Source organism: Serinus canaria, chromosome 19 (genome assembly GCF_022539315.1).
Source record: "Serinus canaria isolate serCan28SL12 chromosome 19, serCan2020, whole genome shotgun sequence".
Classification (NCBI taxonomy): Eukaryota; Metazoa; Chordata; class Aves; order Passeriformes; family Fringillidae; genus Serinus; species Serinus canaria.
Window position 1 is genome coordinate 7368738 of NC_066332.1, and position 27973 is coordinate 7396710.

Consider the following 27973-nt stretch of genomic DNA (forward strand, 5'->3'; position numbering starts at 1 on the left):
TGGAGATTGTTGGTTATATGCAGAGAAGTCAGTCTGTGCTTGTCAGATGAGCTCGCACGGGATTGGGAAACTTGGTCCTTATGGAATGCTATCCGTAGGTGAGCTGGAGCTGCAGGTAACCCTTCACCAGGAGAGGGGGCTGCCCGCCCTCGGAAGGAGCAGGCACGGGGCTGGGGTTGTAGGGGAAGGCAGGACCTGGCCGTGCCCTGTCCCACCCCTCCCGGCTCGCTTTGTCACCTGAGCCCTCCAAGGCTGGAAGGAGGCAAAGAGGGAAGGGAAGCAGAGAATGTGAACGGGTCTTGCATTGGCCTCTCTCAAGGACAGATAGGTGTTTGTTCCCACAATTTTCCTGAGAGACAGTGAGGCCCCAGTGGAAGTGACTGATATTCTCTTTGCCTGCCTGGCTGGGATGGCCACCACAAAATCAGTGGGTTCAGCAATCTGCAGGGTATTAGCTTTGGGAACCCAGTAAACATGGGAAAGGAGTGCCAGCATTCACCAGGAAATGCATTTAAACTGCTGTGACTGAGCTGGTGTAATAGGCTTCACTATACAAATACTTTCAAATTTCTTTGTGTATTTTTTCTGTTGTATTTGTTCTGACAGAAGAAACTGGGGCTGATCCAGGAAAACCTTCCTTGTGTTCCATGAGGGCAGTGCATGGCTACACCCAGTGGAACATTCCCCATGAAGGTGTGCTCTGCACCTGCTGCTGCCCTCCCAGGCTGAGCACACCATCCTGGTGGTGTGCTGGGCATCTGCTCTCAGCCTCCAGGGAGCTGGGAAACAAAAGGTGAGGAAGAATCACATGGGATGAGAGATTTGGGACTTCTAATGCATCTGCTTGCTCACACTGTTCTGCAAGAAACAGAGCATTTCCTTTGTCCTGTGAGGTGGTTACAACACTCAAAGCCTTCTCCCCCCCCTTCTCTTGCTTCATGCTAATAGTGCTGTGAGCTGTCCCCTGGGGGTGCAGGAAAATACTTCACATATTTTTCCTCATCAGTGCTCTTATGTTGTAACTCACAGCCCTGGTCTCTCTGAGCTTGTAGCAGCAAGGAGCCCCTTGCAAGTGGCCAGGGAGCACTTGGGAACAGTGTTTTCTGGATTGCTGAGCAAGGGCTCTGGCTCTTGTAGTAGTGATGGCAAGCACACTTCTGTACTGAGAGTAGTGGTTGCTACTCAGAGGAGTATTAGGCATGTGAGAATGATTGCACCCACAGCTCAGCCTTAGTGCTGCTCATTCTCCATCTGCTCCGAGGAAGATCTAGGAAAGATGCCAGGAAAATATAGTGGTAAATAATGTTTCTATTGCACCTGCTATCAGAAACATGCAAAGTGTTTTGCAAGCTATGCCAAAGTCCTGCTGCCACTAGGAAACAGGAGCAAGTTCTTGTGCTTTCTTGTATTGTGCTTCATGGGAGGTGTGAGGAGAAGACTTAACCCTGGGCAGCACAGACCTGGTGGAGTCTAGCTCTGTTTCCAGACTTGCAGAATGAACTCAGTTATGAGAGAAGCATAAAAGATTAGCTGGATGCCTCAGGGCAATTTGAAGAATCTGGAAGTGCTACCAGACTGCTCAGTGAGGTAAAAATGCTGCAACGACAGAAATATTTGTGCTCCTGGGCTTGTTCTACCTCAAACACCCACAGGGCAGGACCTTGCCCCTTCCTCCACATGCCAGGATGATGGCACTCCTCCACTGGGACCCTGGAGCAGCTCATGGATCATTTCCTGAGGGAATGCTTCATCCAAAACATTGTGTGACTCTCCTGCAATTTCTTTTATGAAGCATTCAAATATTTTAACTAAAACTCCTAAGTATTACTATAGTCACAGTCTCCTAATTCCTCACTTTAACTATGACTTCTCTGCATATTTCTTCGCTCCTGCATATAAATCTGTAGCTATAAAATGTTTTGTCCTTGCAACAAGTCTCTTGGAACTGGCTTGCTTTGGTTTGTTCCCAGTGTTTTGCCTCCTCACAGAGTCATTGTTACTAGTTCATTGTGTTTGTTTGAGGCCTGACACTTGATGAGTAGATACATTCCTTTTGCAGAACACCTGACCTGAAGCTCTTTCCCACTCTCAAGGACCAGAAGGAAAAGTCAGGTTGCTGGTATGCCCTTTCTGAAGGGATCCCTTCTTTCTGCATCTACAAACCTCGATGATGATTCTGGAAGAAGTTATCCTCTAGTCTTGGATTTCCTATGTAAGGAGTTAAAATGCCACTGGGATGTCTCCATAGCCATTATATTTGTGGGAACTCCTGTTGTACCCATTTGTGGCAGGAGCTTTCCTAGTCACTTGCCTTCCAGCTGCTCAGACTCACTGCAGCTCAGCAGAGTAACCCACTGCCCACCTAGACTCATACTGGGACTGAGGGGATGCTTGAGCTCTTCTGCATCACTTTAAAGGTGATTACAGGCATTGAGTTCCCTTTGGAAATGCTCAGAGATAAGCTGGAGATTGTCAGTTGTACAGGTATAACCTATAGATGTTTGTTTGGACCTGTAGATGTTTGACCCTTGAAAGGGACACTACTGATTTATTTTTTAAGTGCCTGTGAACAAGAGAGCCTTCCTGTGGGTTTATCTGTGCAAAGCCTTGCACTCACCTGGCCTCATTTTTTGACATGTTTCCACCAAAATGGTCAGTCTGATCTCTTTGAGGGCACCTTGGCTGAGTGTCTATTGAGTGGAGGAACAAAGGAAGTGAAGCAGCTCCTCCAGGGACAGGAATGGAATCTGTCAGAACTGCATTTATTTATCTGGTGTAATTTTCCCCAATGCTGTGCCAAAACCACACCTCTCAGGTGAGCTGGTTGGATGGAGCAGAGCATTCTTACAGCCTGGAGTCAGCAAGGGTTCTGCCTCCTATAAAACTAGTTTTTCTCACCCTCTTGCTGATAGCTGACAAAAGTAAATCAGCTCCTACCTGTGAGACCCAAACAAGCTGTAAATCAGCTCTACCATGTTGCTGTGGCAGGAGGATGGTTCCAAGTGCTTGGGAAGAAAGCTGCAATTCAAGTCAGTTACTTAGCATGTTGTTTTAATGGCACACTTCTCCATGGGCTGGATGCAGAGGGCAGAGCTATTCCCATGGTGTGAGAAAGTTCATTTCATTCCACCACCTATTCCTCAGGGAGTGCAGTCCACCAAAAATCAGGGAAAACCCAAATGCTAAAAATACTTGTATGGAAGAGAAAACCCACAACACATTCATGTGGTATCAAGGGCCAGCTGCTTTGTGGTGATAAAAGTGCTGTGGCTTGTGTATTGTGAAGGACTTCACAGTTCAACAAACTGTGGCTTCTTCAGAGAGAAAGATGTGGCAGCTTTTTTCAACAATAATATTTCCAAGGCCTTGGTTTTGCTCTTATAAGCCAAAGCTGGAAATTCAGATTCAAGAGAATCACTAAGACTATTTTTTCATAATGGTAGAAAATGTTTTGTGAATGAATAATAAAATCAGCTTTCCCAGCTATTCCCTTCTGGCTGAGGCAGAGTCTAGCACTTGTGCAAACAGAACTAATGGCAGGTGCCCTGTTATTTGTTTGTTCTAGCATAAAAGGTTGACTCTGTGGTGAGGTTTCAAACTTCTCAATCTTCCTTGTAACCCAGATTTTGTCTAAATTACTTCTCTGAAATCCATCTGTATTATCCAGAAAATTCAAAACATGACAACTGGTCCCCTTTCTGTCTTTTGCTCAGGACAAGGCACCTGGTAAGGACCCATGGAGGACTGCATGGATAAAACATTCTGCCTGTTGGTGCTAGAAGGCTTCTCTCCTTTAGCAGAATTATATCTGGGTAAAATCTGGTGTTAATAAAGAGCCATATATTCCTGGGGACTGCTGCACAAAGACAAACCTCCCAGATAATAGACTGGAGAGCAAATGCTCATCCATGGGAGGTCAGATAGCCCTGGATGTAATACCTAATAGATCTTCCTCATCAAAATGTGCCTGAATCAACAAAGGAAGGTACGACTTCAAATGTGATTCTTCTAAGTGTTAATGATATGATAAAGAGGTTGCTGAAAAACATGCTAGCTGGGGTAATCATAGATTGATCCTATTTAAATTAACTGTAAGGATAAACAAAAGTCGGTTTGTGATTCAGATTTTCTTCTTTCAAAGGGAGAACTGATTAGGGAAACCAACATAGTTGAATATGGATAAAAGTTTGGAATTTCTTTGTCAGCTGTTGTACAATTATTACCAGGATCTTACCCAAGTATAGGACTTTTCACTCCAGCATTCAGAAAGAACTGGAATATAGCAGCACAAAGGGTTTGAACAGACTTGTCCTCTGAGAACATAGAACCATACAGGTGGAGGAGACAAACCAGGCTGCATGGAAATGAGAGTAATGATGTTCCTAACAATGCACGTGATTTTAATATTTGTATTGGTTTACTTTCATGGAGGATTTTAAAATGCAATGGAATTGAAATGGATACAATTCAGCAAGACAAAACATGTGATTATGAGTCCACAGATCAAGAGAGATTTCTGCTGTACGTGGCAGGTAAGTGTAATCAGATGGGGGAGAAGGATGGGAGGGCCAGTCAAAGTCTGGATCTGACCTGCCAGGTGGGAAAAATGCAATTGCAGACCTGGTAATCTGGGAAGGATGAGGGGTTATTGATGCATTGTACAAAGCAGGAATGAAGTTTTAACTAGCTTTGTAGGTACTTAGCTCTGAAACAAGTGCAGGAAAAGGTTATTAATTTTCCCAGTAACCCTGGAAACCCCCTGGATGAGAGAAGGAAAGAGTCTACCATCTATAAATACACTGCAGGAATGAACAACAGGAAGAGAAACATTTTTAAATCAAAGGATAGCATTAGTCAAGGAGCAAAAGGGTATGACTGGGCCAGGCATAAACTTGGTTTTGAAACAAGATAAATACCTATAACACTCTGAACAGAAAGACTTTAAAAGAATCTACAAACTGATGCTGTGAAGAGAAGAAACTTATTTCAGAAAATGGAGGTCTGGAAGGTCTTTCCAGCCCCATGATTTATGGAAATGATAATGCAGATATAGCTGAACAAGCTGACATTAAAAGCACCAGGTGCCATCAGGAGATAATAATTTTGTTCTAGGTGGCAGGAAACTGAACTATTTTTTTAGAAGTGACATTCAGGTAGAGTCTGGTTATCTCCATCAGTGTTTGCCAAAGGCCATTCACCTCTGCTTTTTGGGACAACAGGGCAAGTTTCAGGCCAATACACATTTTGCCACAATGCTTTCAGACCTGCCTGGGAACCAGTGTTGAACATAAGCATTCTTACTGAACACGTGCCTACATTGTCATGCCCTTGGAGTAGAGAATATGTTTCCTGATTCCACAACCTGGCTCCAATTCAATTAAAGGAACTGCTGATGGCACTTTGTGCAGTTTATGAATGGTAGGAAAACGTGAGCTACAGTTGCATTGAACCAGATCCTCCATTGCAAGACATGGACCTTGCTTGCAAAGGTTTTATTTTTAATGTCCTTTACAACTATAGTGATGAATGTGTGGAATTTGTAAAATAAGCCATAGGATACATCTGTGTGAATACTGATGCTTGAGTCATTTTAGGAAATGATGCAGGTTGGAAACTTTACATTATTCTTCCTGCCAAAGTAGGTATTTCCCAACACACAGCCCAGCCCTCTTTACAGTGAAGTTGTCTGCCAGTCAATGCCCAGTTGTAAACTGCAACAAGGCAAGAACTGATCTGTCAGAGGCTACATTACCTCAACTGTGTCTGGGATCTGTGCTTTGAAGGGAAGGAGGGTTCTTGCAGGTGTTCAGGCAGCTGTCCCTGAACAGCAGGAGAGTGACAGTTTCCAGTGCTACATGTGCAGATATAGTTTACCTTGTTCCTTTTACCTGGCTTGCAGGGTTGTGTGACTGGTCTTGCTGCAGGTTACATTCCAGGATGAGGTTTGAGCCACTCCAGCAGCTCAAATGAGCAGTAGCTACACTGATACACATCTTAGAAGAATTAACTGCTAAAAAGAGCTAGTTTGAAACAGCAGTCCTGAGAGGTTTGTTCTATTCTTGAGAATTAAGCACTTAAGCAATGCCCTCTAGCTTTGTTCTGACTGTAATTCTCTGTAATTCAGCAAAGCTTACAAACCTTGCCCTCTTGCCACTTATCAATTGTGGTTCATTAGGTTTTGCAGCAATGAGCATAGAAATAGACAAGTGATAAGAAGAGTTGGCATTTGTGCTCTTCAGTAGCACCACTTGCCACTGCAGTTAAGCCATTTTTTCCATCTTTACACTTACTCAGAAAGAAAAAAGCATTTGAACAAAGAGAAACACTTGCCCTAAGATTATTTGATATGTATATTACATTCTTATTTATAATGTATATATGTGTATGTACAAATACATATATACATATGCGTATATGTATTTGAATTTGACTCTATTTAAAAACAGATTGTCAGAGCAGATGAGACCATTTCTGCCTACTTAATCTCTATAAATAGATAACCTCTATGTTTTAGCTGTAGACTTCTGTAAATTTTCTTTCTGTTTGAACTACACAGGTTTTCAGAAAAAGATCTAATTTTGAGTTGAATAATTTGTGGTAAAGTAGAATTGCTACAATTGCTGGTGAATTGCTCCAGCTAATTATCCTCATTACTAATAAACATGTGCCTTGTTTGCTGTTTGTATCCAGCTGGTGAGGGCTTTTTTACAGTTTTGTCACACAGACAACTGTAACAATTGAATTGGTCTTCCTATATACATGAACACAACCCTGTGCAAATCAGCCGTTGGCCTAAAGATCCAAAGCCATGTGTGCTTCTTGAATCTGTTGTTATCAAACATCATTCCCAGCCCCTTCATCTTTCTTGCAGCTGTTTCCTGAGTGCTCTTCTGTTTATCAACAGCCTTCCTGAGTGGCAGTCAACAAAGCTGCACTTGCTGTGTCTGGGATAGATGTGACACTGCAATTGAGCAGTGACAGCGCTCGCTGCCTGTTCCACTGCTGAGAGCCCATTTCCCTACAGCTCTGTGCTGGCAGCTCCTGAAGTTTGGGCTTCTTGCTGTCAGCCTAGTCACCCTTCCAAAGAGACTGCTTTCCAAAGCAGGATCCTTTGGCTGTAAGACTCAGATCTATGTTCTTAGACACTAAAACATTCCAACTTGCCAAGCAACCCACATCATTCCAGCAGTGAGCTCTGTTGCCCTCATTTACTAAAAGCTGTAGCATTAGGATGGTGTTGATTGTCCTCCCTTCTTGCTATCAATTAATAAAACAGAGCTGAAATTCCTGAGGAACTCCTTCAGAATCACACTAAGTAAAATATACCCACTTCTTTTGTGTGGCATGTTGTATAGCCAGGTTTAATTCATTTAATGTGTCGTGGTAAGTCTCAGCTGCCATATTTCCCTGATCAGCATGTCACATAATATCAGTGAAGAGTGCAAGAGTCCAGTCCAGTGACACTGTTACCTTTCAACAGGCAAGGAAACTTTTGATCCCTTTAAAATAAAAATCAAATTCATTTGGCAAGTTCTACCTTCTGATAAACACTTCTTTGTTGGTACTAATTATATGACCCCCCCTCTGTTTTTCTATTAATCAAGTCAGCCCTTACACTATTTTACTCAGGACAGGCCAGCATTTCTGTTTAAAATATTGGCACAACATGAGCATCCTTCCAGGCTCCTAGAAGTTCTCTCAGTGAACAGTTATCAGAAAGTCTTGTGTCAGTAGATCAGAGCCCCCTGATCCAGCTCTTTTTACAGCCTGTAAAGTTCTGTCTAGGCCTCCTTAGCTTCAGCCTGCAGCCTGGCCTACTGCTGACAGCTCTATCCCATCAGCTAATGAGGAGGCAGTACGCTGTCAGCACTGCTCTTATGTTAAAACTGACAGGAAAACAAAAATATTGCTTACAGAATATTCTGTGTCCTTTGTTATCAACTTGTTTTATGTTTATAGTCCAAGTTAACAAAATTTGTCCCTTCTATGGTAATAGTATGCTTTTTGTAGCCTCTTTCTCAGTAGATGGCTTTTTATTGTTACTGTTCTCTAGCCCTTCTCTTGGCCAGTTGGACTCATGATTGTTTCAGCTTTGTGAAACAGTCCCTGTTAAAACACCAAGCAGTCAGTGGCTATATTCTGTTTGCATACAAGAAAGATGACCCAAGTAAAAGCACACCTACACAAATCACAACCAACATTTAAATATGTGGTCAGTTCCCTCTGGTGTCAAAAATGAAGCCTAATTTTTAAAGCTTCTCTTATTAGGATACAGAATTATTTGCACTAAAAAATAGAAACTGCAAATAAGGTCCAGAGTAGCAAAGCTGTAATTGGCAGCATACATCCCTTTACTTAGTATCTAATTTTTTTTTCTTTCCCTTATCTCTCCATTCTGTAAGAGGTAAGTTCAAGTGTACCTACCCCTTACCCTATGCTATTTTACCTAGACACTTCATTGAGAACCTCATTCTTTCTCTTTCCTTTTAAGACATGAATGATCTGAGAATAATTTGGATGTTCTTTCTCAAATTGCTCTTAAATTCCTTGATCCTAGCTATATTCAAACTGTGATCCCTTCAAAGCTCCTCACTAGTACCTGCAACCACTGCTACCTTGGGTAGAAACCTAGCTCAGCTTTCTAAATTTGGAGTAGTACTTTGGCTTTGAAGAACAACTGCCTTTCATTTTCTTTCTTTTCTTTTTTTTTTTAATTTTAATGCTCATAGTATAGAATTTGCTGTGATGCACAAAGAGCTCTTTGACAGATGTTCTTGATCTCTTTACAAGCTGGGCAGGGCAACACACCGGTGAAGAAACCCCTGCATGTTCTGTTCTGTTTGATCAAGTGAATCAGTCCCCAGTGTGGACTTCAGAGTTTGAAACTGCAGAACTAAGTGTAGAACCACTAGGAACAGCTGCTGGTTCCTTCCATCCTATCTATGTGGTTGTCAAATCCTGTCCCACAGAATTGCCAGCAGCCATTCAGTCCCAGGATGTAACTGCTGGTCGTCTAGAAGGCTGCATTCCCAATATTCTATTGTAAACCAAATGGCTTCACTGTAAATACTGAAAAGGCATGAAAATTACTAAGTGTGAAATAAAATAATCCCCTCTTCAGAAAACCCAGATTGACTCTTTGGGTGATGAGGTTATAGATGTATTTTGTTTAAATGAAAATGCTTCAGTCTGCTTAGAGCCCTCTAAATTCAAGTGACCCTGATGATGTACTAACATAAAGCACATGATGTTTTGGGACTGGGCTTGCAATTTTTATGACAATGTCTGGGGCAATGAATGCTCAGTCCTAATTAGATCTGTAGTAGTATCTAGTATTAATCCAGAATTTTCCAAGTTGCTTGAGGAAATTTGGCCTTGAAATGAGTTAAGTCAACTCGATTGAGTAAACCACACAGTTAGAGCTGTACAATTCCAGCCTGTTCCAGCCTGTGACTGCATCTTTTACCTGTCCTCACGTGGGCAAAGCAAAGAATGGAGTCATTTCTGTTAATGTTATTGCATCCCCTTCTCATGGCTTGAACCCTTTTGTAAGATGCCAGGAAGCTGTTTATGAATTGGTAACTGCTGGGTCTGTCCTTATTGGTTTAGGATTCCTCTGCTCCCACATGGATCTGGCAGTCTCTTCCTAAAATGCTGGGGTAGTGCAAGAATGCTATTTCTGTAGCTATCCATTCCACACTGGGTTCTTAAATACTAGTTAATCAGACCTCAAGTATTTGGCAGTTCTGAGAAGTGGGGCTAAAGGCAAAGATGCATCTTACCATCTGCAGAATCCGACTGCTCCAGTGGGCGGAGGCAGAAGTTCAGAGTCTACATCCTTCACTCAAACGGAACAAAACTTGCCAAAAATGTGGCACACTAGTAATTGTAGTCCCTGCTGGGACTTGAGGTGACACCACAAACTCCATTTATTTGGAGCATCAGGATTCCTCTGAGTATAATGAAGGCAAGGACTTCTAGAGATGGATCATGTCATCCAACAAACCTGAACATCAAAGGCCATTCACTAAGACATCACAAAGGGCAGTGGCAGTGTTTGCCTTCTGTACCAAGTGCCTCTGGGAATGGAGAGAACAGGGCTGTTTGGAGTGCTTGGGGTTTTTTTGTGGGGGACTTTTTTGGTTTTTTTCCCTTTAATTTGGTTTTGGCTAGCATGAGCTATTCTATTCCAAGCAGCCTGGAACATTATACAAATGTTGTAACTGAAAAAGTCACAAACAAATATTCCAGCATTTATGTAGGATTGTAGTGGAGGGTGAGAGCAGCTGTTTGTATTGTTGCAAAAGCTAAATGTTTTCATGGAAATAGAGCTTCTTCTGCATTCAATTTATCTTTTCAGGCACAACAGTGTGATGATCAGAAAAGAACTGGGCCTGGAGATGCCAGCTCCTGTTCATGGATTTTTCTTTTGATTCACTGTTTTGCCTCCATCATGTTTCTCTTGCCCTCACAGCCTCCATGACCACCTGATGATATGACTTTTCATGGAATTTCATCAGTTTGAGGCTCATATCTGGATAACCCAAAATCTGGGGTTTGTGATCCTGTAGTGTGGTACTCTGTGTAGCTCTTTTTTTTTCTCAAGTGAGAAACTGTGTGTCTCTGTGTGTCTGTATTTGAGTCTTGATTCTGAAGCAGATAAAGCAAAACAGGAAAAGGACAATAATAGCATTGAGTCATAATTATTTACAGTTGGACATGTTAGACTGTTGTATGCAGTTACTGCTCCTGATAATGGTGGGGGTACACGGGTGTACATTTTGGCAAAGCATTACTTCAGGGAAGTAATGCTTTGCCAGTTGGCAGTTCTGGTTTAGAGAATGTTGTGACTTTCTGAAGACAAAAAGGTGGGTTTTTTTCCCCCAAGATTTTTACTAACTGAAGAAGAAAACTGGACTTGAAGCAAGCTAGGCTAATTTACATTATTTCCAAAAGGGCAATATGATGTTCTCATGATGGGCCAGTTCCTCAGCCTCCAGTAACTGCTTAAACTAGGTGAGCTCCAGCCTGGTTATCAATCATCAGGGTTTTGCCTTCCACAGGTGGTCCAGCTCCCCATCCTTCTTTGCAAACAGCCATGTTCCCTTGGGAGAGAAGGTGGAGTCTGCTCACGACCTTCTGCAGGCCAGGAACAGCCCCTGGATCAGCTCCTGGACTATGTCACTGAAGTTAATACTGGTGCACTGGCAAATGTGGGTTTGTTTCCTCAAAGATAAGTTCTGTTGTCAAACAGAAGTACTTCTGCTCATACTGACCCTCTCTAGAACTCTGGAGATGAGGAAAAATCAATAAGTGCAGGCTAGGATAAACTAAAATAAACATTTTCAAGCTTTTAAGATACTAACAAAATACTGAAAGGAAGAAAATAATCCCTGAAGGGATACACTCGGTTGACTGCCCTGGGAGAGAGGAGGGCTACTAACAAGTGAGTCTGTTCTTTCCTCACTGAATATGCAGCCAGATGCCTGCAAGTTTCCTCAGCACAGGACTAGTGCCTGGTTTGCTTTGGTCTCACCCAAACATTGTGTTTGTGTCCACTGGCACCAGACAGGGATGGGGTATGGGCTGAGGGGCTCTCAGAGGCCAGGATGGCTGCTAATTCTATCAGTCCTACTAAGTTCACTTGATTCTGCACGAACTGGCCAGGGCTCATTCTGGGCCAGAGACATGCCTAATGTGGAAGAAGCTGGAAGATGAGCTAGCTGAGTTCAGACTTGCTTTTCAATGTATCCACATATCTCTTGGTAGTGATCCCAGTATGAAGGAGACTCCTAGCTTTTAGACAAAACATAGTATCCCCAGTACCAGGAGGATGCTGTCCATCTTTGTCACCTGGGCTATGTGGACACTCTTGTTGGGCAGTCACCATTTCAAGGCTAGGTTGTTGTCATGTGCTTTCCTAGGGCTGTTCTCAGATCAATCTAATGACTGAGGTAGGTGCAGAAAATGTGTGCTTGGTAAGCAAAGTAAGAACTGGTATCTTCAGGGCTAGGACTTCAACCCACCTAGCCTGAGCTCCTGTATCATCAAATTACAGCCCATTCTCTCTGCAGGGAGTGCAAGAGCTCATCTTGAATTCAATAATGCACTTTCTAGAAAGGCAATCAAACCTGGATCAGAGGACAGAAAGTGACAGAGAATACACTCCTTCTTTAGTATTTTGTTCCAGAGGATAATCACTCTGTAACAAATATGAACCAGATGATTCATTAGAATTTTTCTAACTCCAGCTCTCAGTATTGTTCTGGTTCTTGCTATGCCTTTTCCCCCTTGATTAGAGCTCTTAAAACTGGTGTTTTTCTCCCCATGTTAGAACTTGCACAGTGTAATCAACCTGCCTCTCAATACCCTGTAACAGCCAAGCCCAGCAATGTCTCTGAGCTAGAATCTGTGCTGTTCCTCTTAAAAGCAGTTCAGTTATATGATTCATCCTGCCAGTAAAGACCATTCTACTACACTTCTTCCAGTTCCCTCTGCTTTCTCTTCACATAAATCTCGTGACATGGATTCACTGGCATCATCTGGGTTTGTCTGTGAGTTTTCCATGTACAGTTGAAGGTGTTAGGGTTGGCTGCAAGACTCTGTGCGTCCACATAACTCACTGCCCAGCCAATGTCTTTGTGCTGTATCTGTGGTTGTCTCTGAGCTGAAACTTCTCCCTACATCAGGAATAAAAGGATGCTCTTGCATGTTCCTTCAGATTGGTCCTGCATTGCTCCATGGCCATCAGAAGTCTCCCTAATGTTTGGAACATAAATGTTGACCTTTAATAGTAAGTTGGTGTTTGGGATGATTTTTTTTCTTTTCTTGGGGATTTGCTGGATTGAGGAGATTTGGAGGAGTCCCTCCCTAGTCTTTTAGGCAGTTATTCTAATGTGCATTAAGCCATCATGGCTCCAGTGTTAGCTGTGTTTGTGTTCTTGATACTGGTTAAATGAAAAGGAAAAAATGAAATTAAACACCTGCTCCTTAAGAAAACCGAGCTTTCTTAGCTGCTTTCAGGAGAACCATCTGACTCAAGAGACTAAGATCTTTAATTTTACCCTACCTTTTAATCTCATTGACGTTTTCTGAACATTGCTTTCTGTGTGCAGAGCCTGGAGTAGACCAAGCAGTGTGAAAATAGGCTGTGAGAGTCTAATAGCAAAGAGTAAAATAGACTGTGGAGCAGACCATTTGTATCTGAGGGCTCCTGGACACTTTGGCTGCTCTCTGTGGGACTCCTTGAAGTGGCACTTCATCTGTGTTTAGTGCCTGATAAGTTAAAAAAACCATGAGTTTTGCCTCCACTGCTGAGCAAGCCAAGTGGTCGTTGTGAAGCCATTTCATTTCTTTTTTCCTTTTTCTTATTTTCTTCCTTTTCCTTTTTTTCTTTCTTTTCCTTCTTTTCAGTTCTGCCATTTTCTGTTGGTTTTGGTTGGTTTGTTTGTTTGTGTTTCCTTTTGGACTGTATAACATGTGAGCGCTGTGACTTAACCAAATTAGGTACACCACTAGAATTCTGAAATTAGTGGGGGCATGAATAAGCACTTTTGTCAATATAACTGTTCCCATATACATCTGAACTGCAGATGCTGCTATGGAGCAAAAAACCATCCCCTAGAGTTCAACAAGTCAACTTGAACATTATCATTACACCAGATATGTTGTTTCTTTTACTGAAATGAACTCTGGAACATCTGTGCAGGCCCATTCCCAGTGTTAAATTGTCACCTCTCACAGTTTGGGAGTGTCACCTATCACCGGAAATGGTGTTTGCTCCTTTCCTCAGCAGAGTTGCACAAACAGCCCTGAATTGCAGGTGACTCACCAAAAGTGTCCTTTTCTCTGGTAGCATCCTGAGGGTTATGTATCCCTTATGTATCTTGAGGGTGGTATCTCACCAGATTTCTGGCATAGTCTGAATCTGGTGTCATTGTTGGGCAGGGTGTGACACAGCCAGGTATGCTGAGCACACACACATGGGCTGTGCTGCAAGCAGCTCTGTGTTCCTCAGGGAAAGGCAGGGGGGATTTCTTTAAATACTGAGAGACAAAGGCTTTAATCACAACACATTTTCTTGGGTAATATCAACAAACTGAGAGAAATCTGAAATTGTAACATGCTGGTTTTGGACATGTGTTGGTTCTCCAGCAGTCTTTTTATTTCTCTGGTTTTAGTTACCTTTTGTAGTTTTATGACAGGTATGACAGGCTGGAGCCACTCTGCTTGTGAACACTTTTATCTCTTTGAAGATTCTCCTTTTGAAATGAAATGTTTCTTGGCCGTTCTTTGCTCAAAGGTGGAACTTTATAGGGAGCGGGATGGAACTGTTTGCAGTGGGGGGAACTCCAGAGCAATTTTACTTCCTTTGAAGATGTGTGTTGTTCCTGAAGCTACTTTTGTGCAGTAGGAAAATCATCTGGGGCCAAGCAGGAAGTTGTGAGGTCTGTGGCACATCCCAGTGAGCCGAGCCCTCGCCCTGTGCCGCACTGTCCCTTCTCTGCCCAGGAGACAGCTCTGGGCACTCAGGACAGGCAAGGAGAACTTTTGGACAGATTTATTCTTAAAATCCACATCTGAGGGTGGGCCTGCACCTCCCACAGGGAGTTCATTGTTGGGTACAAGCTGGTAGCGCTGGAGCCATTGGCTTTGTTTGGTGGGTTTGTTTTTCTTCGAGCTACCTGCACACTTCCACCCACCCGTGTGTTTGAAGCTCGTTGTGCAGTGCTGAAGAATAATAAAGGTACATAAAGGAAATCAATTACATGACCCACTGGTCTGGTGATACTGGGTAGGTAAGAGCCGGCCTCTCCCGGCCTGAGGGGCGCGGCTGAGGTGAGCTGAGGTAGAATCCCCTCACAGCCGGGCTGAGGGGGATCCCCTCAGGGCCGAGCTGAGCTTTCTGAGGAACCGCCCGTCATGGCCAGGCTGAGGCGAGCTGAGGGAGGACCCGCTCCTGGCTGGGCTGAGGGATTCCCTCAGGGCACCTGGGGCGTACTGGAGGACACCCTCATGGCCACACTGGAAACAGATGAAGTGCCAACCTAAAGCGGCTGACGGACCGCTCGGGGCCGGTCTGAGGAGAGATGAGGAGGCGCCCCGAGGCGGGCTGAGGGGATACCCCTATGGGCTGCTGCGCGGACGGCTGAAGGGCCGGTGCAGAGCACGGCTGAGGGAGGCACCTGTTCGGGCCGGTTCAAGGGCGGCTGAGGCGCCGCCCCGCTGCGCCGCCCCGGGCCGGCCGCACGGACCCCTCGGGGCCGCTGGGGCGGGGCGCGCACGGCCGGCGAGGCGGGGCGGGGCGCGGGGCAGGGGCGGAGCCTCTCCCCGTCCCCGCCCCGCCGGCCCCGGCCCCGCCGGGCTGTCAGAGCCGGCCTGTCCCGGGCAGGCTCGGGGCGACCGCGGGATGCGGCGCTGAGCGCGCTCCGCTCGCTTTCTCCGTCCGTGTATCCGTCCGTCCATCGGTCTCCCCGCCCGGGCTCCCGCACGCCGAGATTCTCTCCCGCAGCCCATGATGTGCCTGGAAAGCGACGGCTCCTCCGGCAGCAGCCCGGTCTGCGGCGGGCGGCTCCGAGCTGGCGACGAGGAGGAGGAGGAGGACGGCGAGCGGGGCTGCTGCGGCCGGGGTGCCGAGGGCGAGGTGCAGACCCTGTCGGGCAGGATGAACCCCCCGGCAGCCGGCAAGCACCCCGACCGCCCCGCCGCCCTCCGCAAAGCGCCGACCCTCGGCCGGGCCCGGGTAGCGGCCGCCGGCATCCTCAGTGTGGGCAACGTGCTCAACTACCTGGACCGGTACACCGTGGCAGGTGAGCGCACCCCGCGGCTGTGAGGGCATCCCCCGCTGTCCAGGGACAGCCCTTCCCGGGCACGGTGCAGCCGCCGCCGTCCCCGGGGTTGTCCCGGACTCGGGTCAGCGGGGCTCGCCCGCCGTGCCGGGGCTGGAGAGGAGAGATGGCGTGAGGGATGCGGCGCGGCCGGTGCCCATTGTGCGGCCCCTCCGGTATTGTTCTCTAGTTTGTGTGAATTTTATCGAAAATAAGGGGAGCGCCCTTTGTTTGTCTGGGCTCGATGGCGGAATCGGTGCTCGCTGGGATTCGGGAGGGACCGGTGTCTGCAGCGCGGTGAGAGCGGAGGGCGCTCGGCGAGGCTCGGGGTGATGGCAGACGCGTTATCGATCCCGGCACAGGGTGAGCGCTGCGGGCGACAGGTGCAGCTGCGGCCGGAGAGACACACACAGCCTGCTGCCGCACGGGGGGAGACAGCGAGCGAGGTGTCCTTGGGTGAAAATCGCAGCGAAGCAAATCCCCTTTGCTTTGTTTCTGCGGAGCGCGTCCAGCCTGGAGCAGCCGGCTGCCCTTCAGCCCTGTGCCAAGGAGGGTCCCTTCCCTGCAGAACTCCCGAGCAGGTGACAGCAGAGCTGGCAGGAGCGGGCGCAGGAGGAGCGGCTAGGCAGCTGCAATGCACTTTGCAAAGCTCGGTTTTCTTAAAGTAAACACTTAAAATCATGCGCTGGTGGATGTGTGACCAGCCGTAGTGTGTGAACCACTATGTTCCTCAGTACTTACTACTACTGTGGAGCTCAGCTCCAAAGCAAATGCCTGTTTGGATGTTTACTGTGCCATCCCTAGAGAGGACTCCTTGTTTATTCTTGTCAGGCAATAACAGCAGGGAAGAAGATCATCACTGAACTTTTTCTAATTAGAAATGAAGTAGGCTTGTTGGTAATCAACTGTCTCATGTCATTAGAATATAATACATATTCTCTGTTTGGCAATACTGATAATTTTATCTTCAGAGCTTACAAAGGGGTTTGTGCATGTATAAATTTTTCTCTATGCATATATATGTTTTAATCACTAGGACTCAATGTGGTGTTAAGCAAATCCAATATTTGTTTATACTACATTAAAATAATATATGTTTGTAGGGCAGTGATAGAGAGCAAGGGACATAAATCTAAGTCACTGTTGTTAGAATAAATTGGCTAGGTTGTATTTATTTTGTCTGGAGTAGGGAGATGGGGAGGATTAGAAGGAGAATTTAGCTGGCACCATTGTGGCTTTTTTGTTTTTCTTTTTAGATGTGTCTTGTTCCTTCAGGAAATATAAAGGCCAGTATTGGAAGATGCTAAGTACTCAGCTGGTAGTCAGTCTGTTACAGAAGGAAGCTTGAAGATAGAAGGTTAACTTGTTATTATTGAAGGAAATAGTAGTGTGCTCCCTTGCCCTCAAATAGGGACCTCTCTAAGTGGAGTTTTTCTACAAAGCACCTTTAATGCATGGGAAGTTTCCTTTTTAGGAGGCTATTCCCCCCATCATGCAATCTTTAAAAAAAAAAACAAAAAACCCACATCTATTTCACTCTTTTGCTCTAGCACTTCCACCAAGACCTTTGCCATCTGATTTTTCTGCCTGCAAGAACTGAAAGCATCTTCTTTTCTGGAAAGGCTGGAAGGTTCCTGACCAAGCAGAAGTTAAAAATGACTTCTTAGTGTAATGTGGCATTGCCAAACCCAGTGCTGTGATTGCTGGTATTCCTAGGACAAGCTCTGGTATTACTGTGCTCAATAACTGCCCTGTGGAACTTATCTATTAACATTCAGCTTGATATCAAAGGTTTAAGATCTCAGACATCAGACTTGCCTTTGGGGACAGAATCAAACTTTGCATGGGCTTTTTGTCTTCTGTCAATTGGTATTTACTTTTCAAACTGGTGTAATATAAAGTGCTAATCTAAAACATGAAATAATTTAAATCCAGTGTAATGGAAGAGTTGTGGTAATAAAAATTATATGTTTTGAGCTCAAAACAGACTTGATTATAAAGTCTTCTCTAAAAGTAATCTTTACTTTTGTATTTTGAGTCTTAGTGCATACCACATGCTTATGTGATGTGCACTTGCAGATGAATCAAGCTAGCACTTTGAATATGCAGCTCATGTCTCAAGACAGGTAATAATTAGTAAATACAACTCTCCAGACCTTCAAAGTACATTTCAAATATGAATTGTTGCAGCAACGTAATAAGGGATTTTAACACCAGCCACGTTATGGCAGGGGAAGCAGCATCAGAAGTTATGATTTACCTAAGGCCAGTGGACTGTTGTGAGAACTGGAATTAATTTCTGGTTCCAGCTCTATTTGAAACAAGTGTTAGAAGAGCAGCAGTACCAATGGAAACTGGTTCCTGAGGATTTGTCTCCAGGGTGATCCCTGCTGTGGATTCTCTGATGTCAAATAAGTTGACCTTTGTCATTAGCCTTTCTCTTCTTGTCTCATAAGAGTCTTGCATCTCCCCAACCATTTTTTTAAATGAAAGTGGTGGAAGCTTTGGGACTTCTTCCTGCTGTCAGATTTAGTCAAAGGCAGGTCAGTGGCCTCAAAAGCAATTAGCAGGAAGCTGACAGACAGACATAAGCAAACAGAGTATCCAGCTGTATGGGCACAGGAACATCTTCTGTCTTACTTGGGAACTTAGTTGCAATCATTTTGGTTGGCCAAAAAGTATAAGAAAAAGCAAGTATATATTTAGGATATATATTTAGTGTATATATATATATATATATATATATATATATAAAAAATATATATATAATAAATATAAATGTAAATATAAAAATAAAATATATATATATATAAAACAAGTATATATTTCTTTACTGGGGGTAAAAATAATATGCAGAGTTATTTCCATTTGTAATTTCCTGAGTATCTTCCACTATTTTCTAACATAGCCTCACAGAAGCTGGATAGCATGTATCCAGTCAATGTAAGAGCATCTTATGTAATAGAAAGAACTAGGCTGACCTGTCCTGTAGTATATCTTGTCTTTAAAAGAAAAAGCTTTTGCATTTCTACAAAGCAAACAGCAAATGTGTTATTTCTTGGTGTTTACACTCTGGACAAATAAACATTGTGAATAATGAGTTGGTTTTGGGTAATCCTTTTTTTCAAGTGCAACACACAAGGAAGTAGCTGGCTGTTTTCCTGGTTTTGGTTTAATGACTTCCCAGTATGGACTAAATGAGTTTATGATGGGATATGCCTTTTTGGTATCTGGGACAGAGCTTGAGTGCAGTTTCCAAGATAGAGGGCATACACAGCTTCACACCTGACACTAAGTTTACAGCTTTTTTGGGAATGCATGATGAAAATGGGCCTCCACTGAGGACTGGCCTGTTTCTTAAGGCTTCAGAATAACTTTCTTCCAGTATTAAAAAAAAAAGAGTCTGCACAGCAGTAGCATGTATTTCAATAAGGTCCTTGTGTTTACAAAGAGTTGGAAATTTCCAGCATGTGTGGAGGATGCTGGAACATACTGATACTTGGGAGAAGCTGTCCCAGACAAAAAGTGCCAGTGCCTTTACTGTGCCTCTTGTAAAGAAAAGATTGAAAACTCAATCAATGCTGAGCATTACCAACTTGAAGGGAAATGATCCTCTGCAATTTTCTTAATAGGTCTTTGACCATTCTGATAACAGCTGCCTGTGGAGAAAGCATTCTTTCAAAAGCTGCGATATTTTGCTGCTATTGGGATAGCAAACAAGTGAAAAACAAAAGTAATGAAACCATTGCAGATTTCCTGTGAAACTGCAGGATTTCAGCCATCCCATGATGCTAGGACATATCTTCTTCCTTAATGAAGTTTTGGGAAAAGTCATCTTGCCTTCAGAAGCTTGGAATGTGGTTTCACAATTATACCATGGGTGACCTTTTACTGTGCCTGCTGTTGACGATGAAAATAGTCTTGCTTCATTAGGGTGTCACCTCCACCTTCTAATTCAGATGCTACTTCCTGGCATTTCTGTAGTGCTTTAATTTAAAGGTAACGATTTAATTAAGCTGGAGAACTACCCAGCAAAGTGAATGAGTCTCACTATCCCCCTACAGAAGGGGAAACCAAGTTGCAGAATGTCGGTGATTTGCCTGTGGTACTGGAGTTAGTGGCAGAGCCCTGGCTGGTATCAGTTCATCCTTGAGGTTCTCCATCCCTGTCACACAGTACGTCACAGACTTTGGTCTGCTGGTTTTGTCCTTTAAATGTCTGCAACTTGCTAGTAACTGTATTTGTGTTAATTAGCCTCTCATTACAACACATAGTTGCAAATCAAATGCCATTCTTTGAAGATACACACATGCAAATGATCGCTGAAAGTTGAAAGTCAAGTTTACAACTATGTAGTACAGACTCCAGCTGAAGGGTTAGGAAAGGTTCAGCACTAACTCTCAAGTGCAAAGACATTCAAGAGGTTGTGAGCCAAAACTGCTGCTTTTTACTTGTGAGCTCACATTTCTGATAGTAACATAGTGCCCCACTGAGTGTCTCTTAGTGAATGTAGTCAGAGAATTCACATGGAATGGGATAAAAAGAGCCCCTTCTCCCCTTGTAACAAGACTATGCTCAGTGCTCATAGCTTCAGGGAGGGAAGTATTAAGAGGCAGTGCAAGCACCCAGGACACAGCTCTGGAAGGACTGTAATGCTGGAAAATATTAGAAAATTATACTGACAGAATGCACTTGAGGCAGCAGTGCTGCCTGCTCACACATGTGAGAGTTTGTGAAAGGATGACAGTGTTTTACTTGGGCAGCAGGGACCTGCTACTGACTCAAATTCAACAAGTCCTGCTTTGGGAGCAGAAGTTAGACTTGAACCTCTTGCACTTCAAAAGCAGGAGACAGAAAGTGCTCTGCAACACGGTGATGGGGACTGTGCCATAGCATCTTGTTCTCTAGTGTTGTTTTCCCTGTGTGATGGACTTTATTGCAAAGGCTGCTGCTTCCTGTTTGCTGATTCTTATGCGAGTTGGCAGGATTTGTTCCAGAGTATTTTACATTTCAAGTGAAGTCTTATTATGTTTAATCATAGTATTTTTTTCTTCCTTGTGCTGTAGGTTTGCCAGATACTAACTATCTTTGTTATTATGTGCAGATTTTCCTGTTTGACTCTGAGATCCTCTTTCATGCATGTTGATTAATTTTATCCCCAAAGCATCCAAGGCATCACAGCCAGAGAATGTGGCCTTTATTACATGGAGTTAATATACTCATAAATATTGAGTGTGTTCTTAAGAATAAAGTAATGATCTTACTAGTCCCTTGATCTCTGTGACTGTCAACACCAGAAGCTTTTTGATAAAGCTTCTCTGGTCAAAAGTGTGGGAAATCTGTAATCATTCCTTCAGACTTTTCAAATACCACACCACACTGCAAGAGGGTTAAATTCTAATAAATGGGACTAACTGAGAACATTTACTCTTCATTTTTTCTGGTACACTGTGCATGAGAAGCAAATGAGCTGCTGATGACATAGCATGATGGGTTATAAATTTGAACAGATATTGTTAAAAACTTGTGACTTTTCCTGTAATACAAAATCCCATAGCTCTTGCTTGGTATTTCAATTGCTGAGGAACTTGTGGTTGAAAGGTGTTTTAATGTATCACTTACATCAAATAAGATTTGTAAAGGTCTTGAGGTTCCTCATAACTATCAGAAGTTTCTGGTACCTCTTCAGGAGATTCAATGGGAAACCATGACTTTATTTGACAGATAAAAATTAGGAATGCAGAGATCAGAACTCTTCTGAGTTGCTTGTTTGCATCATCATTGCTTGATGTGTATCATAGACCAGGACATTGTTGTACAGCTTCTGTGGAATCAGGTGGTGCCCCCAAAGTGCTTACAGTCCACATCTATCTCCATGTCTCCAAGATATATCAGAGAGTTTCAGGCCAAGGGTGGAGAGTTAGAGGGACACAAGAGACAGCACTGGTCAGTGGGAGGGGTCCCAGAAGATAAGCAGATGTGGCTTTTTGGTAGGCCAAGGGGTGAGGAGGGATTTGAGGGAAGAAAAGGGCAGCTTTCAACAAGAATTTACAAACAGCATCTTCCAAAAATGATGAACTTCACAGGAGAAAGGATGAAGTCTTTTGGAAATGGATAAAGGAGGATGATGCCCTTCTGGCTGAGGGAGTTTTGTGGAAATTGGCACTATGGATGTAGGGTGATGAGTGTTCTAGAAAAAATGTGTGTGTGCAAAATGAGTTCTACAAAGAACCTGTGAGGTGCCTAAGGGGCCAGGGAAGTTAATGGGAGCTGAGCAAAATGGGCTTGGGCTCAGAGCCCAGAGAGGTGTAAGTGAGGTGAACAACATCTCATGGTTTCCAGAGAATATACTTCTCTGGAGTACACACCTTGGCATGGACCTCTCCTTGAATTTTTGGTGAACTGGTCTGAAAATCAAGAGGCAAATCTGAGACAGGTAAGAGCAAAATAAGAGGAAGAAACTCCCAAACAACCTGAACCAAACAACAATCCCTCAGTCATCACTACTGAGTTCTTAAGTACTAGATGCCCCCTTGGACTTGGGTGCTGTAAAACCTCTCACCCTGCAATTCATCAACTGAACAAGTAGCCCACCTAGAACTGCTGAACTGCTGAGCACAGCAGGCATCTCATGCATGGCTTTTCTTTTCTTGACACATCTGTTTTCATTGTTATTTTGAGTGTGTTTTTGTCTGATGTAACCCAGCTATTTCTGTAGGGTTGCAGGGAAAGGAAGTGAAAGGGAGGGAGCACTAATATCCATGCTCCTGGTTTTACAACAGGATGTAAAAAATCAGGACGATGAGAATGTAAGGGATCCTGGCTGACTGAAGGGATGTGGAATCCTTCCCACTTGTGGTCATGATTTTGGACCTGTCACCAGTCAGGAGTGGCTGAAGGTTTCTTTTGGAAGGCTCCTGAATGAGCTGTTCAGGATGCTCTGGTGGCTCTTTCCACTCTTCACAGTGCTCTGTGTTTCAGGGAAGCTTCTGCACAAGGCATGGCTGGAACCACCACATTATCTCTCACTATGTAAAATTACAGAATTCTTCTGTCAGGCTGAACTTTCTAGACAGCAATGGAGCATGTTGTGAGAGCAACATCTCACCTATTCTATACTTCTGGTTTTGAGGAAATAGGTATCAATCAATCCTCCTTCTCCAGCACTGATCTCCTGCCACGACTGAAATCATAGAGCAATTTTAGCTTTAGAGAAGAGAGAGAAATACAGAAGAAATACAGAAGAAAAACTAGGCTTTATGCCTTGCCTTTCCTAAGTTCAGGCTTGAGCAATATGAACATACCAGGGTTATGTTGTTGGTGAGCAATATTATCTCCCATCGAGATTTTTTGTTTGGTTTGTTTTTTTTTTTTTTTTAATATATTTCTTATGCTTCTGCTGGTGGCCAGCAACTGCAGTAGCTGAACAGAAGAGCAGGGGGGAAAGACCAGTGTTTATCTGGAGAATAGCTGCAGTAACAGCTTGGAGTTTGGCTGGCAGAGTGAGAGAACCCCATGCTGGAATGAAAATCCTTTCAGCCTTGGCATGTGATTATTTTTTGTTTAATTTTTTTATTTTAAGGCTGCACTGAACCAAAACTGCAGTAATCCATCTTACTCCTTGTTCAGGCTTCTGCCAATAATTATGTAAATAACAGATCACAGTTAATTATTTGTTTCATAGCTTCCTATTTTCCCTATTTGTATTAGCAACATATCATTATTGTCTTAGAATACAGCTCTGTGTCCTTGGCAACATGGAAAACAACAAAAATGGGTGAACTGACATTGGCAACAGGACTGGTGTCTGTGTGAAGTCTGCAGGGCCTGAACTAAACCTGCCTGAAGGTTACCTCTGATTCCCATGGCTGTCCTGGGATTTGCTGATCTGTGCTCTCTGCATATTCTCATTTCAGAGACGTTATCCCTCAGGAGGGTTTGCCAACAAAGCAGTATGGAGCTGAAAGGTGTGGGGGGGTCTTGCCCTGCTGTTGATTTGCGATTTTCACTTCTCTCTGCCTGTCACGTTTGCATTTCATGATTTGTGCCTGTGTGGTGGTGATGACCTTGGAAGTTTTGCTTTTAATTCTGGCTTAGGCAGCTGCTTTAGTACAGCTTTCCTACCAGGTGGGCAGTTTGGGAAGTTCACAAATCACTGTGTGCTCTTGCTCTGTTCCTCTTCAGGGAGACTTTTCATTTGAAAATGGGAGACTATGACAGGATTTATTTTCTAATAATTTTGCATAAGATACTGCATTCTCATTTTCACATTGCCTTTAGTGTTGGGCGGTTTTTTCCATCAGACTGGTGCTTGTAAACTTTGCCTCAGCCAGACCCACTGGGGCTTGGCTGTCCCAAGCTGTAGGATGTGAATAATTTGATGTGACATCAGCTGACCAAGTGCCACTGCTGTCCAGGCCTCAGTCCCTGAGCAGGTTGGTGGATGAAATGTTGCTTATGGGATGCTGAATCAGAGATGCTTAAGCACTTTGGGCCAGGCACTAATTTTGTGCAGTTTCAGGCGTGTTCTCAGTGCTAAATAATAATTAATACAGAATTGCAACACTATTAATAAATACCAACAGTGCAAACTATGCAATAAGGAGAAATTATTTCTATTGCACTAGTGTGGCTCATAAAAAGGGGTCATTGCCTGTGTTGTGTTGGTGTGCCGAGCTATTAGAACTCAAATTCTGCTGCAGTTATGCCAGTGTTAAAACATTTCTAATAGTCTTGTTATTTCCGTCCAGCAGCCAGAAATGCTGACTAACTTTCAGGATAACAATCTTTTATATATTCAGGAAACAAAATACCCAAGGGCCACTGGTGACTGACAGCTACAGTGCTCTGATTAAAACTGACAGTTCCTGATCAGCTCTGTCTTGGATGTGTTAGTTCCTTTTCTCATGGGGAAGAGAAGACAGAGGACAAAAATTATTTAATGTAATAGTATTAGGATATGAGACTATTTTTTTTTTCCTTTGCAATTTTCCAGGAATTTATAACTCAGAAGTACCAAAGTGCCTGAGTAATAGTGCTTGGAAGGGCCAACATTAATCTCTCCATGATGACTTTCCTATAGCAAGGCACAGAAAATGCCAAGTGTTGGCTTCTAGTCATTGATTTTTGACTGTAAGAACAATGTGCTGATCAGTTAATATCTGGTGTTTGCCTGTTTTATTCCCAGCTGGTATTAAGACAAGGAAGATTTTTTTTCCTCGAAATGAGAGGAATTGTGATGCTTGTGCTCATCTGCACTTTCATACAGACTGCACAAGCAATTACTCAATCCTAATGAAAAACCTTGAGTCACTGGTCAGCACATGAGCTTGTTGGGAGCCACTGCTGCCCCACATAGTGAGTACATCTCCTGCTCTCCTCCCTTGCCCTTCTCTCCAACAGCATTTCTTAGTATATTGAGGAAATAACTATATTTCCTTTACCTCTATGTTTATTTAATCTCCTTTTTCCAGGGACAGAGGTGCTGGATGCTCAGGAGCAGTTAGCAGCACCTTCCCACCATTTGTTGCCGTGTGCTTTTCAGCTCTGGGGTGTACCTTGAACTGTACAGAAGAGCTGCAAAAGCAATAAAATTAATGATTTCTCTTCATTACTTCATTATAGAAGGGTCTTGGCAGATCTGCTAAAGTTTAGGGTCACTTTCTATTTCCTTCATGAAACATATTTTTAAGTAGTCAAAATTTTCACCTTTTCAATGTTGGCAATTCCAGCTGTTTAAGGTGCAGTGGCAGTACTTTATGTTACTACAAAGCTATCAAAATTTTCGGGGTTTTGGACTGTGTATCAAGAGAGTTTCAACAGTTGCTGAAGAAAAGAGAGATAAATCACTTTTGGCCTGCATTTCATTGTGCTTTTTAAACTTCTATCTGGAAGTGGCCAACATTAGTAATGTTTCTGTAGTCATATTATGATCAAAAATATGTAATGGTTTAAATGTCAAACTGCACCTTATTGAAGCTTACATTTGCCTCTCAAGTGTGCATTTAAATCACTTGCATTGCTGAAAGCCACTTAACAAGAATAAATCAGAAGTGGAGCTGATGTTTGAATAAAACCAGAAGTTATGTGAGTGGCTGGAGAAAGGTCTCTGTCTGTAAGCAGATGCAATCAAATCTGAATCAGGATTTAACATTTTTGATTTAAATATTTAGTCAAGCTCTATTATACCATCCCTTCTCATTTTCTACATGAATGGGAAACACGTTCATCACCATTTAGAAATTACTGGGCTTTGTAACCTGATTATGTTTGGTTTTATTCACTCAGACTTGTGCAACTGAAGCACAAACCACTTCAGTCCCGAGTGGGAGAGATTTCCTGGGCCACTGCTGCCTGCAGAAGAGGTTTGTGTGCACGGCATGAGCCCAGCAGCAGGAGACTCCCATTATCCAGGCAGTCATAGATGTTCCACCTGTGGTCTCTGTCCAGAGACTGCCAGAAAACAACAGGCAGGCTCAGCCATGGAGTGGACACCACTAGTTAGTAGATTTGTATCACTGATCTGATAATTAAGATGTTTGTAAATTCCATTAATCACCCTCTTGGCTGGCAAGATCTCTATTTCTCAATGCTCCAGTTCTCTTTGTAGATTAAAACAAATGCGTAAAAGTTTTTGCTTTAATGAAGGAAGCTGCTAAGAAGAAAATTTATTGTTATATATTTTTTATTTTATTTTATTTCTCCACCGTTTTCAGGTGTTTCTTTTATTCTGCAGCAGCAAGGTTTTGGTGGTTTTTTTGGTCAATGCCTTTGACATAATATAGAAGATCCCTATTTGCAGCTTCCATTCAAACATGTGGACTCCAGTTGCTTCTGCTAGTATTGAGTCATCAAGACAGAAGAACTAAAATACAGATCTTAAAGTCATGCAGGAAGTTTCTATTTAAAAAAAAAAGGTTTATAAGTATGGTGTTTCTAAAATATATTGGCTCCTTTGTAATTACACACTTTAGATATTAATACATATAATTATGAAAGTATAATTAGACTCTGGTAGGTAGTGTCATAACAATTTTTAGGTAGATTTAAAAATATCTTGTATCTAAATATCCCAACAAGAGCAATTTTTCTTTAGTGATATTCTTGGGCTTAGTCTGGAGGATCTGATTCTAGACTCTGGGTTTTTTGCTTTGGGTTTTTTTCCTTTTAACCCAGAATTCAGTAGAGTTTGAATTATTCTGTATTTTAATGGAACAGTCCCAGGCTTCTTCTATAAGATTTCAGGGCTAGAGGGAAGCAAGAGCACACTTTGGATAATTTTAGGTTAGAGATTATCGTTACCAAAGAGTCTTTTGGCAGTTCTTAGAAAGCCAGGTAGTAGAAGACGTGGTTGGTGGGAAGCTGGAAGAATGTAGCACCCAGAAGTATTGGGGACCAAGTGTCACAGTGTGTGTGAGGGGTGTTCACCCAGCCACTGCAGACCCTCCTGCTCCAGGATCTGTTTCTTTCAGCAGATTCCTTTCCCTTTAAATCCAGAATAGCATCTTTCCAGTCCAAATTGCTATGTGGCATGTGGTTTGCTGAGGGGAAAGCAAGTCATTTTGTGTCTCCCAGAGGCTCGTGCCGTGTCAGCTGCCTGGTGCCCCTGTAATTTCACGGGGATCCTGCTCAGAGCCTGCGCTCAGTCCGCAGCTGCGGGCGCCCAGTGCCTTCCGCATGGGTGCCCAGAGGGTCCTGCTCCTGTCCTTGCTTCCCTCCCCTCCCTCCCCCCGGCTCTCACTTGTGTGTAATCAAATTAAGCAGCGGCAGCAGCCAGAGCAAAGAAGAGCAGCTCTGTTTGAAGCTGTCCCTCCAGAATGTGCACACAGATTTCATCGCTTGCACCTGCCGTGTCTGGCTGCCGCTGTGACCTCCTGTGCCAGCAGCCTGTACTGATGAGTGTTCCCTGTTCCTTCCATCCCAATTAATAGTTTAAGGACACTTAATTCCTTGCCAGCCTTCTAAAGCTTGTCTTTGTCCATAAACACTCTGCATTATTTTTGTAAGGGTCCAGTAGAAGAGTACTTTCAGAGCATAGAATGAAAGCTAGAGCAGGCAGTGTTAGGAGGTTTCTGTTAAAGACATAAAGGCAGCACTTGCTGGGCAGTGATGACTGTGTGAGGATGCTGTGTCATTGGAGCTGGAGC

The 27973-nt window shown here is 43.5% G+C and overlaps 1 protein-coding gene across 2 annotated transcripts in view; it reads left to right on the plus strand.

Moving 5' to 3' along the window:
* Positions 1-15378: 15378 nt before the first annotated feature.
* Positions 15379-27973, plus strand: part of LOC103820243 (sphingosine-1-phosphate transporter SPNS2) — a 133839-nt gene continuing 121244 nt past the window's right edge. For both annotated transcript variants that reach the window (XR_007779167.1, XM_050981941.1), the window contains exon 1: positions 15379-15809. Coding sequence is in view for 1 of the 2 variants with exons in the window: in XM_050981941.1 (XP_050837898.1) it covers positions 15515-15809 (295 nt within the window). In the remaining variant the exon portion in view is untranslated. The remainder of the gene's footprint in view (positions 15810-27973) is intronic.